General features: G+C 41.6%; 1 protein-coding gene across 2 annotated transcripts in view; it reads left to right on the top strand.

Annotated features, from left to right (window-relative positions):
- The first annotated feature begins 1,914 nt into the window (after window positions 1–1,914).
- Window positions 1,915–14,478, top strand: part of rab28 (RAB28, member RAS oncogene family) — a 30,945-nt gene continuing 18,381 nt past the window's right edge. For both annotated transcript variants that reach the window (XM_083980344.1, XM_083980345.1), the window contains exons 1-4: window positions 1,915–2,377; window positions 8,027–8,123; window positions 11,070–11,158; window positions 13,175–13,304. In XM_083980344.1, coding sequence (XP_083836470.1) covers window positions 2,303–2,377; window positions 8,027–8,123; window positions 11,070–11,158; window positions 13,175–13,304 — 391 coding nt within the window. In that variant the 5' untranslated portion in view covers window positions 1,915–2,302. The remainder of the gene's footprint in view (window positions 2,378–8,026; window positions 8,124–11,069; window positions 11,159–13,174; window positions 13,305–14,478) is intronic.

A 14,478-nucleotide genomic window follows, 5' to 3' on the forward strand; every position in this document is an offset into this window, starting at 1 on the left:
AACACCACATTATAAAAATACTCCATTACATATGAAGATGCCGGGCTCAGGATTTTGTTTGGATAGGACCATAAGCCATAGCTGGATAACCAACCAGGCTAAACGGGCAACTGACCAGAGCCCCCCTTAAAGACCCACGTTTGCTCCATATAATATCGCTGAACACAAAATTTGCTCCACTGAAGAACCAGTATTAACTGTTACTGGTCCCCCATGCCCTGTTTTGTCTTGAAGAGGGACCCTGCATAGCTTTAAGACCCTCATCGTTTAGGTTTCTATCTATTTCTATGTCGTTAATTAACATAAAGTGTGAACAAGGTAGAGTTCTAAACATTGTAGTAAGACTTTAAGGCTTCAAACAAACATAACTTTCACTATCAAATGATGTAAACTAACATGACAATTATTTTCTTTGATAATCAATTGCTTATGCAGTGTATAAAACAGCAAAATGTACATTATTATTTATTGAAGCTACAAATAACATAATTTTCTATCCCATGCCAGGAAAATAACAAATATCTACATTTTTGAAACCAGTGAGGTTGATTTTCTTTTGGCATCTTTGCCTTCAAAATTACGTAGAAATGAATCCTGAATAAAAAATATATAGCCATTTTATTTCTTCCAGTTGACTCGTTTATTTATCAATTAATAATTTCTGCTCTGTAGGCTACTGGATGTTTTGGGGTATCTGGGTAAATAATCAAACTGTCATGCAATGTGGGGGGGCCCTTAGGGGCCCAACAAAACATTTATTGCCCTGGGGCTGCTTAGGAGGTAAGTCCGGCCATGCAATTAGCAAAAGGTATATGGCTTTAGTATGAAATATAAAAAAAACTCCTTAGCACATGTAGCCTAACCTATGTCAGTTTGGCTGGTAGGCGTAGGCCTATATCCTTTTATTAAGTTGTTGCTAATGCTGTATTAAAAAATATAGGGTATTATTATGTTGTAGCTGGTTGATGTGGAGCTACTGTGCATACACTATACTTTATAGTGTTTTTTGTGTAGTCTAAGATGTAAACAGCAATGTGACTACAGCTGTTAAAGGTGTACAGAAAAGAAAATTGAATTTGAGCCCACTTTGGGTGATAAAATTAATGTGATAACTCATCTTTCAGACGTTGTAGGCCAAACTTTGTGCAAAATTCTATTTTTGAGTAAATCCGGGATGAAAGTGTGTATTTTTTTTTTCGCATTGGATAATGCAGGCGCACGGATTATACGCCAGCCTGTACACGATTCACCAGCCACTGATATTGGATCCGTAATCCGTCATTCAACGTCTGAGACACGCACACACACACGGAGCTCGGGCTCGCCCCAAGCTTTGAAAATCCCGCCCGCTCGATAACGACCAATCAAATTCGTTTTCCTCACTCGGGTAAACTCGTGTTGCAGCTCGTGACAACTCGGCGCGACAAACAGGACAAACGGCCATTTCTGTACACCTTTAAATAGGCTAGCCTACTAAAAAAAACTTTATTTATCTACATAGGGAAATTCAGGTTTCTGAAACAGCAACAGTTAGAGTTAGAGAAGAGCAGGAGACAGTCATTTAAAAAAGGCAAGCATGAGAGAGGCATAACCAGCTTCTGAATAAAGTATTACAAAGTATAACAGTGCCAGGTCTTAAAAAGAGAGACAATTCCATTCAAAAAGAACATGAAGGACATAGTAACATTTCCTGACAGTAAATAATTATTTCAAACTTTGCCCTTTAAAAAAACAAAAAACAAAACAAAACAAAAAACAGTTTTTAGGGTTATTCTTCTCATATCTATTAAATGTATAGTTTTTTAGTTTTTTCTTATGGTTTTCTCATGGACTCAAACTCTGACCTCCGTTACCAAGGCAACTGCAGCGCGTCACACACGGGACGCAACCACCACACAGCCACGGCGACTGGTGGGTTTCCGGTTCTGCTGTTTTCAACCCCCGTTAGCAGCAGAGCCGTGGTCGGGGGGGCGAGCGATAATGAAACACATCTACGACCTGAAATGCTAACGCGTGACCTACATCTCGTAGTTTGGTAGCTATCGGACCCTCGTTTTTAACCGAAAACAAATCAGCGCTACGTTGCGGTTATCAGCGGTTGTGTGAGTGGATCACGCCGAGCGGAGCAGAGCAGCAGCAGCAGCCTGTTGTGTTAGCAGAGTCAAAATGGCGTCCGTGTGCCCACTCAACGCCCGTTTAATCCATCTGTGATTATCTTGATAACCAGATAACAGCAACCGGTGGCTACTTTTTTTTTTCCTGCTGTCTTTTTTGGTTACAACCCATCGACACATTTAGCGTCATGTCGGACTCGGAGGAGGACAGCCAGGACAGGCAGCTGAAGATTGTAGTGATTGGAGACGGAGCCAGTGGGAAGGTGAGACCATCACACACACTACTTCCATAAACACAACGCCACTGAAGAAGAGACAAGAGACCAGTATAAAGCTTCAACGTAAAAGCAGATAGTGTTGTGTTATCTGTTTCATTTATTTATTTGTCCTGCTCGGTGCTCGCCGTCCTGACGCGTGCAACCTCTCCTCAGTCACCATGGTGATACGACGCTGATACAGCTAAGTTGGCTAACGTGCTAACAACACAGCAAGACAGTAGTGGTGGAGGAAACTGTCAGACCCGTCACTTTAATAGCTACATGTACCAGGACATCTGTGTCAATACAAACAAACACGCCATTGCATGAACTTTTCATTTGAAGACCTGCATTAACAGTCTATGATTAAAACCCACTAAGTAAAGTAAATGTATTTGTAGCTATAGCACAATTCATACACCAGGCAATTCAAAGTGCTTTACAGAGTCATAGAAATACATTGAAATCAAAAACAGAAAAATACATTTAAAAGAAAAGAAATAAATAAGACAATAAAACCCTGATAGAATGATTACAATCATTAAAATGCTATATTGAATTCAGCTAAAAGCTGGAGCAAATAATGATTTGACAGTTTGTGCAGTGCAGACCTCAGGTGTGCACTGTGCAGGCAGACTGTTCCACAGATGAGGAGCATAATAACTCAATACTGCTTCGCCTTGTTTGGTTCTGGTTCTGGGAACAGACAGAAGACCTGTCCCAGGCGATCTGAGGGGTCTGGATGCTTCATATGAATTTAATAAATCTAGAATATATTTTGGTCCAAACTGCTGTCCACTAGGCTACTACTTCACTGTTTGCGTTCGCCTATAAAAAGTACCAGTACACGTCCTGTAGTAAACTGTCCTCTGTGAGTGATGTAGCTATAGCTCCACATTTTTGTTGCTTTTTGGAGGTGGAAAGAGTTCAAACAGATTCTGCAGCAGTAAACAATAAAATACAGTGCCGTCCTTTTCTTTTCACCCAGCAGAAATCAAATGTTCTGATTCATCATTTAGGAGCTGGAGGCTCAAGCTTTTGCTGTAGTCAATTTTACATAATACTACTAAATTGACAGTTAATTAGGCACCAAATTGACTGCTAACTCCAGTTTCAGACATACACATGTATAAGAGAAATACAGTTTCTATCATTTTGTTGTTGAGGGTTAAATAGTCCATACTCCAAAGGCTTTAGCTTGAATTTCTTAAAATTAATTAATTGTTCTGTTGTTATTGTATTTTTTGTTCAACTGCATCAAGAAAATGATATTTAGTGAAATCCATTCTTCCTCTGAACATCTACATTTCACATTTTCTTCCTCAGCAATTAATACTGCTAATGCAGTTGTTAATGGCAGTAGGTCAGTTATGGAAACTGTGCTTAGTTGTACAAAAGACCTTTCTTTTGTAGGGCCTCCTGCTGTAATTAACATTGTTTAAGTTGTACTTTCATGAGAGGAAGACACACAGACTGAAGAAATAAGATTGTGAGTAAAAGTCCACATGACAAGATTTCATTTATAAATTTGCAGCTCACTTGATATCAGATGTTTACAGTGAGAGACATCTTTAATTGTCATAATGTGTGCCATTGACACTAAGGCATACATTATGTCTGAGCTGCTGGTAAGTCTTCTGAAACTAGTGATTTACATGTATGTAAATATTACATAATATAGTTTTCCTGAGGTTGCACATCCACACTGATTTTGTGTTTGTCCTGGCTGCAGCGTAATTAGGTATTTTATTTCACATTTTCTCTTCAATTCTAATTATGTAATATCAATTGTATGAACAAGTTAAACCTTAATAACTTTCTCATTTGCAAAGTTAGTCCTTTAAACTCAGTGGCCTGTTTAGAGAAGTTGATGGACATCTGCAGTTTTGATTCAGTCTCAAAGATAGCATAATGGATTTAAATCTGGCACAAATCCGTTGTTCTAAACCTATTAAGTCTACCCAGCCGTTAATCCACGTTGCGTGTGCTATTGAATGTAGTTGTAGGCTGCGTGCCTGTAGTGTCGTGTTTTATAGTAGCTAAGCCCACACACTTACTGTGAAGAAGTGATATATGATGATTTTGTAGTAATTTTTGTTACTCATCAAAATTAAATTATTGGCTTGGCCCATGTATGTATTGGGTAAGCTTATTATAACAGGTAAACTTAATGATTTTCAATATCTTCCCACACAGCCATGCCTTCTGTGTACAAACTGTGCAGATAATAAGTAACACATTTACAGGAGAAACAACATCAACTTAAGTTTTCTGTTTTAGAAAATCTTGTTTGAAGCAAAAATTCTTATTCTAAATGTTTTGAATAGGAAGCACAGCTGGATGACGAATTTTCACAGGCCCTTAAATTTATATTACACCTCGTGACTGCTGCTACTGCTCAATGAACCTGGGGTGAAAGTTACACACAGCTCTGTGCAGAATTACAGAGTATGATAGTTGATGAAGGCAGGCAGCAGTTTGCTCAGCCAGGCTCTTGCAGTGGGTGGTTTTGTTTTCTGTCAGTACACCTATCTTCTCCCGGCCACCCCTGTTTTGGCTCCAGAGTGAGGCTACATTCATGAAAATTATGTCTGGACACTTTCAAGACATGTTGCAATTAGAGTAAATTAACACTGGGAATGGAGTCTTGTGCAATGCTTTTTTTTTTTTTTTTTTTTTTCTTTTTGTAAATGTCTACTGAAAGCAAATACACCTTTCTTTAGTGCATTGTGTTTGTCTAAATCCACTCAAAGCCCTAGGGTGGTCTCATGGATCGGCGTTAGTCCCACTTCCCTTTTCAAAACCACTGAATCGTTCAGTATGTTCATTAAAATAATTTCAAAGATGTAGATTAAAAAGGTCTAACTCACATCCACAACAGTGGAATTTTTCCTAGTCGCACCGAGCAATTATTTGCAGCAAAGCAAGGAGGTTGTCATGACAATTCAGCCGCGTTTCTTCTTCACTGCATTTCAAATCCCCAAGTGAATGAGTGTGAATGTAAGGGAGAGACGTCAAGTGCTTTTCAGCTACACATCCCCTTTCGTAACTAATCTCTCCTTCCTCTGGGAGAAAGAAAATGAATGTAGCAGTAATGGTGAGACCCAGTGAGAAAAATGAATGTTCTCATTCTGGAAAGTCGACATTTTCTTTTTGGGGCGGGGGGGTGCAGAGAACACACACAACTCAGTTCCCAGTAGATACGCTACATTAATAACCCTCCTCACACTGCTGCCAGGTGTCAGCTCGTCACTGTCTGAATGACTTACCTGCTTGTCTGTTTTGGGCAGAAAACAGGAGCCCTGCCCCCCATTTTGAGTAGGCACCACTGACTGACATCTTGAATGCCGTTTCCCCCCTTATTAATGTCAATTTGCTCAGCAAATTGCAATGGGATCAGTTTTTCTTGGACAGCGTTTTCGGTGGTATTTTTGCTTGTGGTTGGTTGTCCATTCAGAAATATAGGGAGATGTGGGACGGCTTGTCCACCTGAGCGAGATGTTTTTAAAATATGGAGGCTCACATTTAGCCGGGCTCTTAAGGCACTGGGCCTAACTTATACACAGCTCTATTTTTCAACCTCACTTATAAGCCACTCGTTTTTTTTTGTAGTATTTGCCTTTTCTCTGACCGATACGATAAAAAAAAAGCTTCAGGTAGGCTACAGGTCCTGTACATTAACGGATACTGTGTCCCAGCAATTTTCTCTCCAGTTGAGTTCTTCATCCAAATAACAACAGTATCTGTCTTGACTGTTTAAGGAGAATAAAGGGCCAGCTTTGATACCATGCAGCAAAAATGCACTGCCTCTCTCATAAGAGTTGCATCACATGGACATAGTCAGCTTGCCATATTTTTTTCCTTCTCTCTCTCTCTCTCTCTCAGTTTCTTGTTTCAGTAGAACTTCCCCCATTTCCCGGCACTGGTATCATTGGTGACCCTGTGCTGTTCTCTGTTGGAGTGTCAGGATTACGCCAGCTTTTACATTCGCTGGTTAGTTCCAGTTGTACGGTGGAAAAAAAAGGTCTACGTTGAGGGAGGAGAGCCAAGCTACTGGAATGCCAAGACAAATGGCCGACTAGGCCAACGCGAGCATGTGGAATACATTTTTGCTGTCCGAGCTTGTTATTCCTGTGTTGTCAGTGATTGTTTGGGCTACTTAAATGGCCGATTTTCTCCTTGTTGCGTCAGTCACCTCTAGTAATTTCTCAGTCACTCTTGAGCCCGTGACATGCTCCGCAGGCTGTGATTAAAAAAATCTGCAGGTTAGCGAACTTTTAAAAGAATTAGGTGGGTAGAGCAGTATTCTGAACCTCAGGGGACGTGTTAATCAAGAAGGGCATAGGTAAAGGTCAGGATTACACATTCAATAGGGTTTAACTTAAATATTACATTTAAAAATCCAAGCTGGGATAAAAATAAGTGATTTTATATTAACCAGATTGTTTACTTGAACAGGATTTGGATAAACTGTCGGAAAGGGGTTTCCTAATTATATCACATTGGGTCTTATTTGAAAAATAATTTGGCTAAAGCTAAAACTTGTGAGCATGAATGGAGGTAGATAAGGGCACAGGCTCAAGTGAAAGCTTAGTGGACTGAAAGAAAGAATTTAGTTTTAAATCCTCTAACCCTCAGTGATTGTCAAGTACCACATTAAAATGCATTTGCTGCCACATGAACACTTAGGGAATCCCATTGCTTCACTTCTCTGTTGTGTTTATGTAAGCACACTGCTCTAAAGATAGCTAATAGACGTTCAGCACTTCACTTTTTTCCTATCCTCATCCATCAAAATGAATTAAACTTGGCATGTCAAGCCTGTGCTATGAATTCCCATGGATTTCAGGAGTGCCCCTAACATGCTATTTCTTTACTCCTCACAGACACACACACACACACACACAACAGTGACAGTGATGGAGGTTTTATAATTTGTGGCAATTATTAGGTCTGCAGTCTGGAGACATGACACATACCCTGACACCTGTTTTTGTAATTCACGTTGATTTTCACTGTCACAACTGTGGCGGAGCAGTGAGACAGCAGAGGAGGCAGACAATTACCTCAGAGTATACCTTCAAGTCCATCACATCGTTCCTGAAGGTGCTTAAAATGGATTTGTAATAATGAAGCGAACGTCCGGCTGACAGAGCAGCAGACTTCAAGGTTACATTGCCAAGGAATTATGGCTGTCCGCTGTTCTGGGAAAGAATCACATAGGAGTGTTGTGATATGATAAATTATACCCTTGTATTTTTAGAAATATTAAAAATTGAACTATTGTAAAAAGCTTAGTTTGGCACTTGGTCACTGTGAATGAAATCAAAGTTTCTCTACTTCTGCTCACCACTGAAATATCACTTTTTCAGGAAGTTCTTTAATATACTGTATATTTTCTCTGGACGTAGTTTTGCTGCATCTTGCATTTTGCTCCGGGCCACGCTATGATTTTCATTTGGTTTTTAAGTAATATGTGATATTGTTTTTACTGTGCAATACTATGCAAAGCATCGAGGTCTCTCCTTTATCCCGAAAGCATTTTCTTTTCAAAACACTTTAACTCTAAATGACATATCTCCAGTTGTGTTGATTGCTGCGGAGGTTTTCTGGCACTCATTCTCTGCGTCTCTCCCTTTTGTCTCTCTGTTTCAGACATCACTCGCCACCAGGTTTGCACAGGAGGCCTTTGGGAAGCAGTACAAACAAACCATCGGCCTGGATTTCTTTCTGAAGAGAATAAGCCTTCCAGGTGAGACACCTTCATAATCTTCAGGGAGTGTTCACTTGTTCGAAGACTCGACACGTCTGACACGCGTGTTGCAGAAGCACGTAGCGGAAGACTGCACGCTTGTGAATTCAATCAAATACAGAGGATAAGTTTTTGGCAGGGGTTGTCTTCAGACAGACTGGCTTGTCTGTTAGTGGTTGTTTGTAATACTGTAATATCAACCCTCAGGTTTTGGATGTTTGTGTGTACTTAACATTATCGGTGTTAAGCCCAGAATATTCATTGGAAGTCGAACAAAGAGCGCTGTTGTTTCCCGCCATCACTTTTTCTGTCATATTTTTATTTCTCATATTTTCTTGTCCCTCCACTTCCAGGCAAAGAGTTGAATGTGTCTTTTCTGGTAGCTCCTCATTGTAGAGTGTCTGCCACTTCTCAGGGTTATTCACTCTGAAAGCTCTTCTCTCCAGAGCAAACAGTACACTTTTTTTTTTTTTTGACTCCACAAGGCCAATGGACAGCTTATGTCCAAACAGGGCGAGCCTGGCTCATAATTCTGTGGGCACAGTACAGAGTAAATACATTAACATTTTATATCCATATCGCTGATCCCTGAGTTCAACTGATCTTTGTCCTGTACCACATAAAACATTCATGTTCTTATTTGTTTATGTTGAACCCACAGAAATAAAGCCTCACTCTGTATCCCCCTTAGATCTGTAAAATAAATGTTTATTGACTAATGCTATATTTAGGCTCCATTTTTACTTCCTACCATGTGAAATGGGAATTTTCACTATTTTAAATGGCATTTCTCAAACTCTGCCAAAGCCTAAGCTCCAGAAATCTGCAAAGTGGCTCCATTCTTTCATTACTAATAAAACAACATTAAGCAAGGGCAAATTAAGTGCTAAAAGTAAAAGTTATGCTGATTTGTGAGTTGGCTGAAGGATTCTATTTTGATTTTGTGTCAGTTTCAGCTTATGAGACTTAGGAGAACTAAACCCCCAAAAATGTTGTGGTGAAGTCAGAATGAAAGAGCCAACTAAAAGCACAGGCTGGGCTCAACTCCTCGAAACGAACTTGAACAAATGCTGTTAATCGTTTGACTTCTTTTTCCAGTAACTTTCTTTTTCCTGAAATAATCATTGATCTCCCTCAAGTGTAAAACTGTAAGCTTTGTTTTCAAAAAACGTCCTGTACATAACGTCTGCATCACCGGCAGGGCAGCAGCAACAACACACAAGGTCCAAACGCTGGAGTTGTTAAATGGCCCATTTTCTGGGGAATTGGGTGTTGATGAGCTGATGAAGAGGAGGGTGGCTCTGCGAGCTGGGTGGTCCCAAACTTCGTCAGGACCCCCCCACCACCACCACCACACTGCCTTGTAGTGCAGAGGTTGTGTGGCTCTCTGGGTCTCTATGGGGCCGTAAGGGTCTTTTGCAGCGGGGGGGAGAGTAGCCTATAGCCAGCGTTGGCCTCTTTCTCCATGAAGGCCCAGCTTGTCAAAGTTAATGTACATTTTCCAAACGCACGGAGAGGTGAGGCGAGGCCGACTGGCACACAACAGTCTCCACTGTGTGCGCTTTTTATAACAATACCTCTTCCAGATGTCACTGCCAAACCAATGAGGTAAAGGCGGTGAAGGCAACTGACTAGAGGTGAAATTTACTTGATAAATTCTGTCTTTCGGAAGTTGTGAAGCTGTGTGTGTCTGCATCAACTTTCACCCCCCCCCCCACCAAAAAAAGACAAATATCTTCTCAGTACGCTCCTTTTCTGACCTTATTATCAGCATTGAGGTTCATCTGAAAGTGCACTTTCTGCATCTTACGAAGCGTAAGCACAAAAAAATGTCAGTACTGCAGAGTCAGCGTGAATCTCCGAAACATAAATAAAGCCCGTGTCTGAGGATGGGTGGGGTGGGGATGGCTCCTTGACCGTTATTCATCGCACTCCTCAGCGTAGCTTTACATTGACACTGTATAGTCTAGATGTAGTGACTGTGTGAACCTCAGCGTTTCCTTTCCTTTCTTAAAAAAAAAAAGGGGACTCATAAAGGGGTTGAGTCGTCCAGCCGTGTCCACAGTGTACGCTCTGCTCCCCATCGCCGCTCCAGCCCAGCGCAGGGCCCTCATCACACCAACATAAACTCCTCGCTGTCTGGTCCTCCCTCCTCCTCCTCTTTTTTGGCCTTTTTTTTTTTTTTTTTCAACCACCCCTTTCATTTTCCAGAGGAAGAAAATATTTATTTGGATTTGGTTTTTGTGCCTGTCTTTCTCTCTCTCTCCCCCTTCTCATTCACTTCTCTTTCCATAGGCATGAGGACAAGAGTCTTCTTTTCCTCTTATTTTGTGTTTAATTATTGCTATTTTCCTTAACAGCACATAATTCTCCTCACTTTCCTAACTTGGCAGGAAACGGCACAATGCAAACAGCTCTTCACAGGCTAATAAGAAGTCATTTTTAACTGCCAGAGTATTGAGGATGTTTAAATTAGAGGGTAAGCGTACCTATTCACCTCTCCCACACACAATCTCCAGGCGGGATATTCTTGGATGTGAGGTGTGGGTGACATGCCAGGCAAAAGCGCCTAGCATTAAAGATTAATCGCTGATTTATTGTTTCCATTATGTATATCAACAACATGGGCTTTTATTATAAAAATAACTCACCTAAATAGTTACAGCTTGACTAGTTCTTCCATCGGGATTATAAGATTTGGAAAAACGAAGGAGTTCATGATTAAATAGGACAAAAGCATCCGAAATGGAAACCCACAAATTGCCCCATTATCACTTTTTTGCTTCTATAAATTATTTTAATGTCATTTATAAAAGAAAGAATACAAAGAAGAAAAACTGAACTGTGAAACATCCACAGCCACTTTATGCAGCTGATATTTATACATTTATGTGTTGGTCCTTTTTGATATTAAAGAAGGATTTCTGTCTTTTTCCTCCACTGTAGGCAATTTGAATGTGACCCTGCAGGTGTGGGACATCGGAGGCCAAACGTTAGGAGGGAAAATGCTGGATAAATACGTATATGGAGCTCATGTAAGTTCACAGAAACTCAAACATCATTCTTCTGTTTTTGTCTTATCTCCTTTGTATTTGATTCCTTTAACCTGAAGACAAATGTATTAGACTCCATCAGCTTCAGGAATGATTGGGAGTTTTCAAATGTACAGACATATGTTACAGATGCTTGTCACTATGGTGAAAAAGTCACAGGACTCTGGTCAGACTTATTATTACAGCTCTGGCAGCTTCATTCAGAGCCTGCCACTCCTTACCTATGGAGCCAAATAATATAACCTGGCTGTCATCTGGATTGACAGTGGGCGTAGCAGGTAAAAGGAGCTTTAAAAAAAAATCAGTGCATTCCTACTTTTTACAGACTTGCTACCATCTGATGTACAGACTGAACAGATGTTGATATTGCTGCACAACGTAGGCCAATACAGTGTTTTTATTTCTGATTTGTAAATGCATCCTATATAAATTCAACTTTAAACTGTTTGATAGGTCTCAGCTCGTACTTTAAAAAGCATAAAATAGGTACTGAAAGATTCCTACTAAAAGACTATTTACCCTCACTTCTTATTTCATGCTTGTCCTTTGGGAAACAGAACTGAAGTGACAGCTGAGCTTTATGCAAACACTATAATTATCGTCAGTGCGGACCAGTTTGTGAACGTGCCAGCGACATCGGCGTCCACATGTAGCTGTCTTTCTCTACACGAGTGCTATCTGTCACCTCCAGGACGCCTCTCGATTGGAGAGGGCTACTTAACGACCACGGTTTGTCTAATCCGCAGCCTCATACTGCAGCCCAAGGCAGGGAGGAGGCTCGTCACCATATAGGAGCTATATGCAAGTCATTTGTCATGTTTGTCTATAGGAGCTCACCAGACATTAGTCGGAGGTTCTTTTCCATTCCGCAAATAAACTTGAGGCTTTAAAAATAAAAGTGACATGTTTTCTGTGCCCAGCTCCTTCACTGTGCCCTGGTAGTGTGTATATTATCCATGTCTGCGGCACTTCCTCTACTCGCTGTCTCTCGCTCTCTCTCCTCTCCCAAGCAAAATGTCGTACATCAATGCCACATTACGACACTTTGCTCAGGGAGTTTCTCATCAGCGCCGTATAGGAACTTTCACACCTATTGTTCGCCACTGTGCGTCCTGTAATCAATCATGGGCCGCTTCGGAGACACTCGCGGTAATTGTCAGAGCCGTAAGCTGTCGTCGCCGGGGCCTCGCGTGTTGTGACAGTGCGTGTCTGACGAACAAAAAAAGAAAAGAAAAGGGCAACAGACACCCCTCCAGTCGTGTTGCATCATGCAGTAAAAAGTAGAGAGACATTCACCGCCACGGCTCACGCTCATTTCCAGCCCTTTAGGAAAAAGAGCAGCATGCAGTTTAAAGTAGCGATAGCAGATAGTTGAGCTATGAGATGATTTGTCTTGAATCATGCCAGCAGTCCTTGTATCTGTGTTTACTCTTTGATTAATTTATGTGTTCATGTAAACAGCTTCATCTGGTGCGAGTGTTTGCTCAAACATGGTCTGGTTGTTGCATGACTGTTGCTGCAGTGCATGCATACAGTGCTGGGGATTACTTAGGGAGGAGGAAAATGTCTCTGGGCAGACAACGTTCATTCATTAGCTCAGACAGTAGATAACCAAACCTGACCTCTACTCTGCAATGAAATTGGAGCGTGCCTACAAAAACTGGGAATTGTTCATACACAAATCCGCTGTTTTCATTTAAAGACGGATCCGTGGTGGATTCACAGTCGTACTTAGATCTTAGTAGTACTAAACCTAACCCAGGTTATGTGTTAGTAAGTACGTGTGTCCCCTTCTACAGGAGTCTGTCCCCTACTCTAAAAAGAGGAGCAGTGCCACCTACTGTTCCCATGCTCACTCAGTATTACTCATGTTGCTATGAATGAAAATGAGGGGAGGGAATATGAAATTAAGCTGTGTACTCACATCCATCCCTTTTTAAATGAAGAGTGTGATGACGTTTAATCACTGTCCCTCTGGCCCTTTTTGTCCCGTCGCAGGGTGTCCTCCTGGTGTACGACATAACCAACCACCAGAGCTTTGAGAATCTGGAGGATTGGTTCAGCATGCTGAAGAAAGCCAACGAGGAGTCTGACACTCAGCCGGTTATCTCCCTGGTTGGGAACAAAAGTGAGTATTAGACGGACATTTTATTTAAAACTTAACTTTAACCCGTTGGTCACTGAGGTTTCCCTCATTTACAGGGACGACGAGTTTACAAACGGCAACAACAGTGTATAAATACAATTACACTGAAAAACTATTAACAAAAGCCAAGACACCATACATTTAAAATCAGCAAAGAAGGGGATGGAGCGTGTATTGGAGAATATGAATACATGAATACACAAACACTCATAAGTCACTCCTTTTTCAGCAGGAAAGGAGCAGGGCAGTACTTTGAAAAAAAAAAAAAAGTAGGTTTAGAAAGAACTTTATCTCAATTTCTGCTGAGTAGCAGCAAATGTAGAGTGTTATCCTCTATTCATTTCACCTTTTAAGCATTTTTCTTTTTGCGTGTGTGTGGAGGAGTGAGTGTTTGATGGTAGCAGACGTGTTTGTTGGACCACCAGATAACTGATCTGCGTGATAAGCCAGTTGATAAGAGGTGAGCGTTTCGGAGCGATGGGAGAGCTGATGTTTGTGAACTCTTGGGAGTGACGGAGGATGATTTAAGATCCCCGGGCCAGTGGACGCAGGGCTCTGCTTATCTGCACCCCCCCCTCCCTCCCTCTCTCCCTCTCCCCCTCTCTCCCTCCCAGTCAGTACCCGTCTGCCCCGCCCCCCTCCCCCCTCCCGACCAGTCCGAGCCTGTGCTCCTGTCCAGAGTCGTTGGTTAAGGAGAGGAGCTCGACGTTAACCAGACGGCTCTCCTCCTATCAGCCTGCACCCATCCACCCATCTCCAAAATAAAGAGTAATAATGATGACTCTTTTTAAACATCCCCCTTGACAGATGTGGAGTCATGGCCGCCGCCGCCGCCGTGTTATTGTAAAGCGAGGCGTCAGAGTGTGTGTGTGTAATGGTGACTGTCCACCTTCCTGGGCGATGATGAACGGTCAACAGACTGGTGCCTGCACACAGGAAGCTCTCGCTAATGTTACTCAACGGGGACCATAGGTCACGATTTAATTCGCCTGTCTAGAGCAGATTCTCTTGTCTTCGCATCCGTTGCATCTCTCCTAATGCCCCCGGCTTTAACGGTGGGCGCCTCTGTATTTAGGCTAGGTTTTTTTGGGTGCGCGGGTGAGTGTGTGTACTGTAATATTTAAGTAGTGTACATCCCGCTGTCAGGCTCCTCACC

Source organism: Trachurus trachurus, assembly GCF_905171665.1.
Source record: "Trachurus trachurus genome assembly, chromosome: 10".
Lineage (NCBI taxonomy): Eukaryota > Metazoa > Chordata > Actinopteri > Carangiformes > Carangidae > Trachurus > Trachurus trachurus.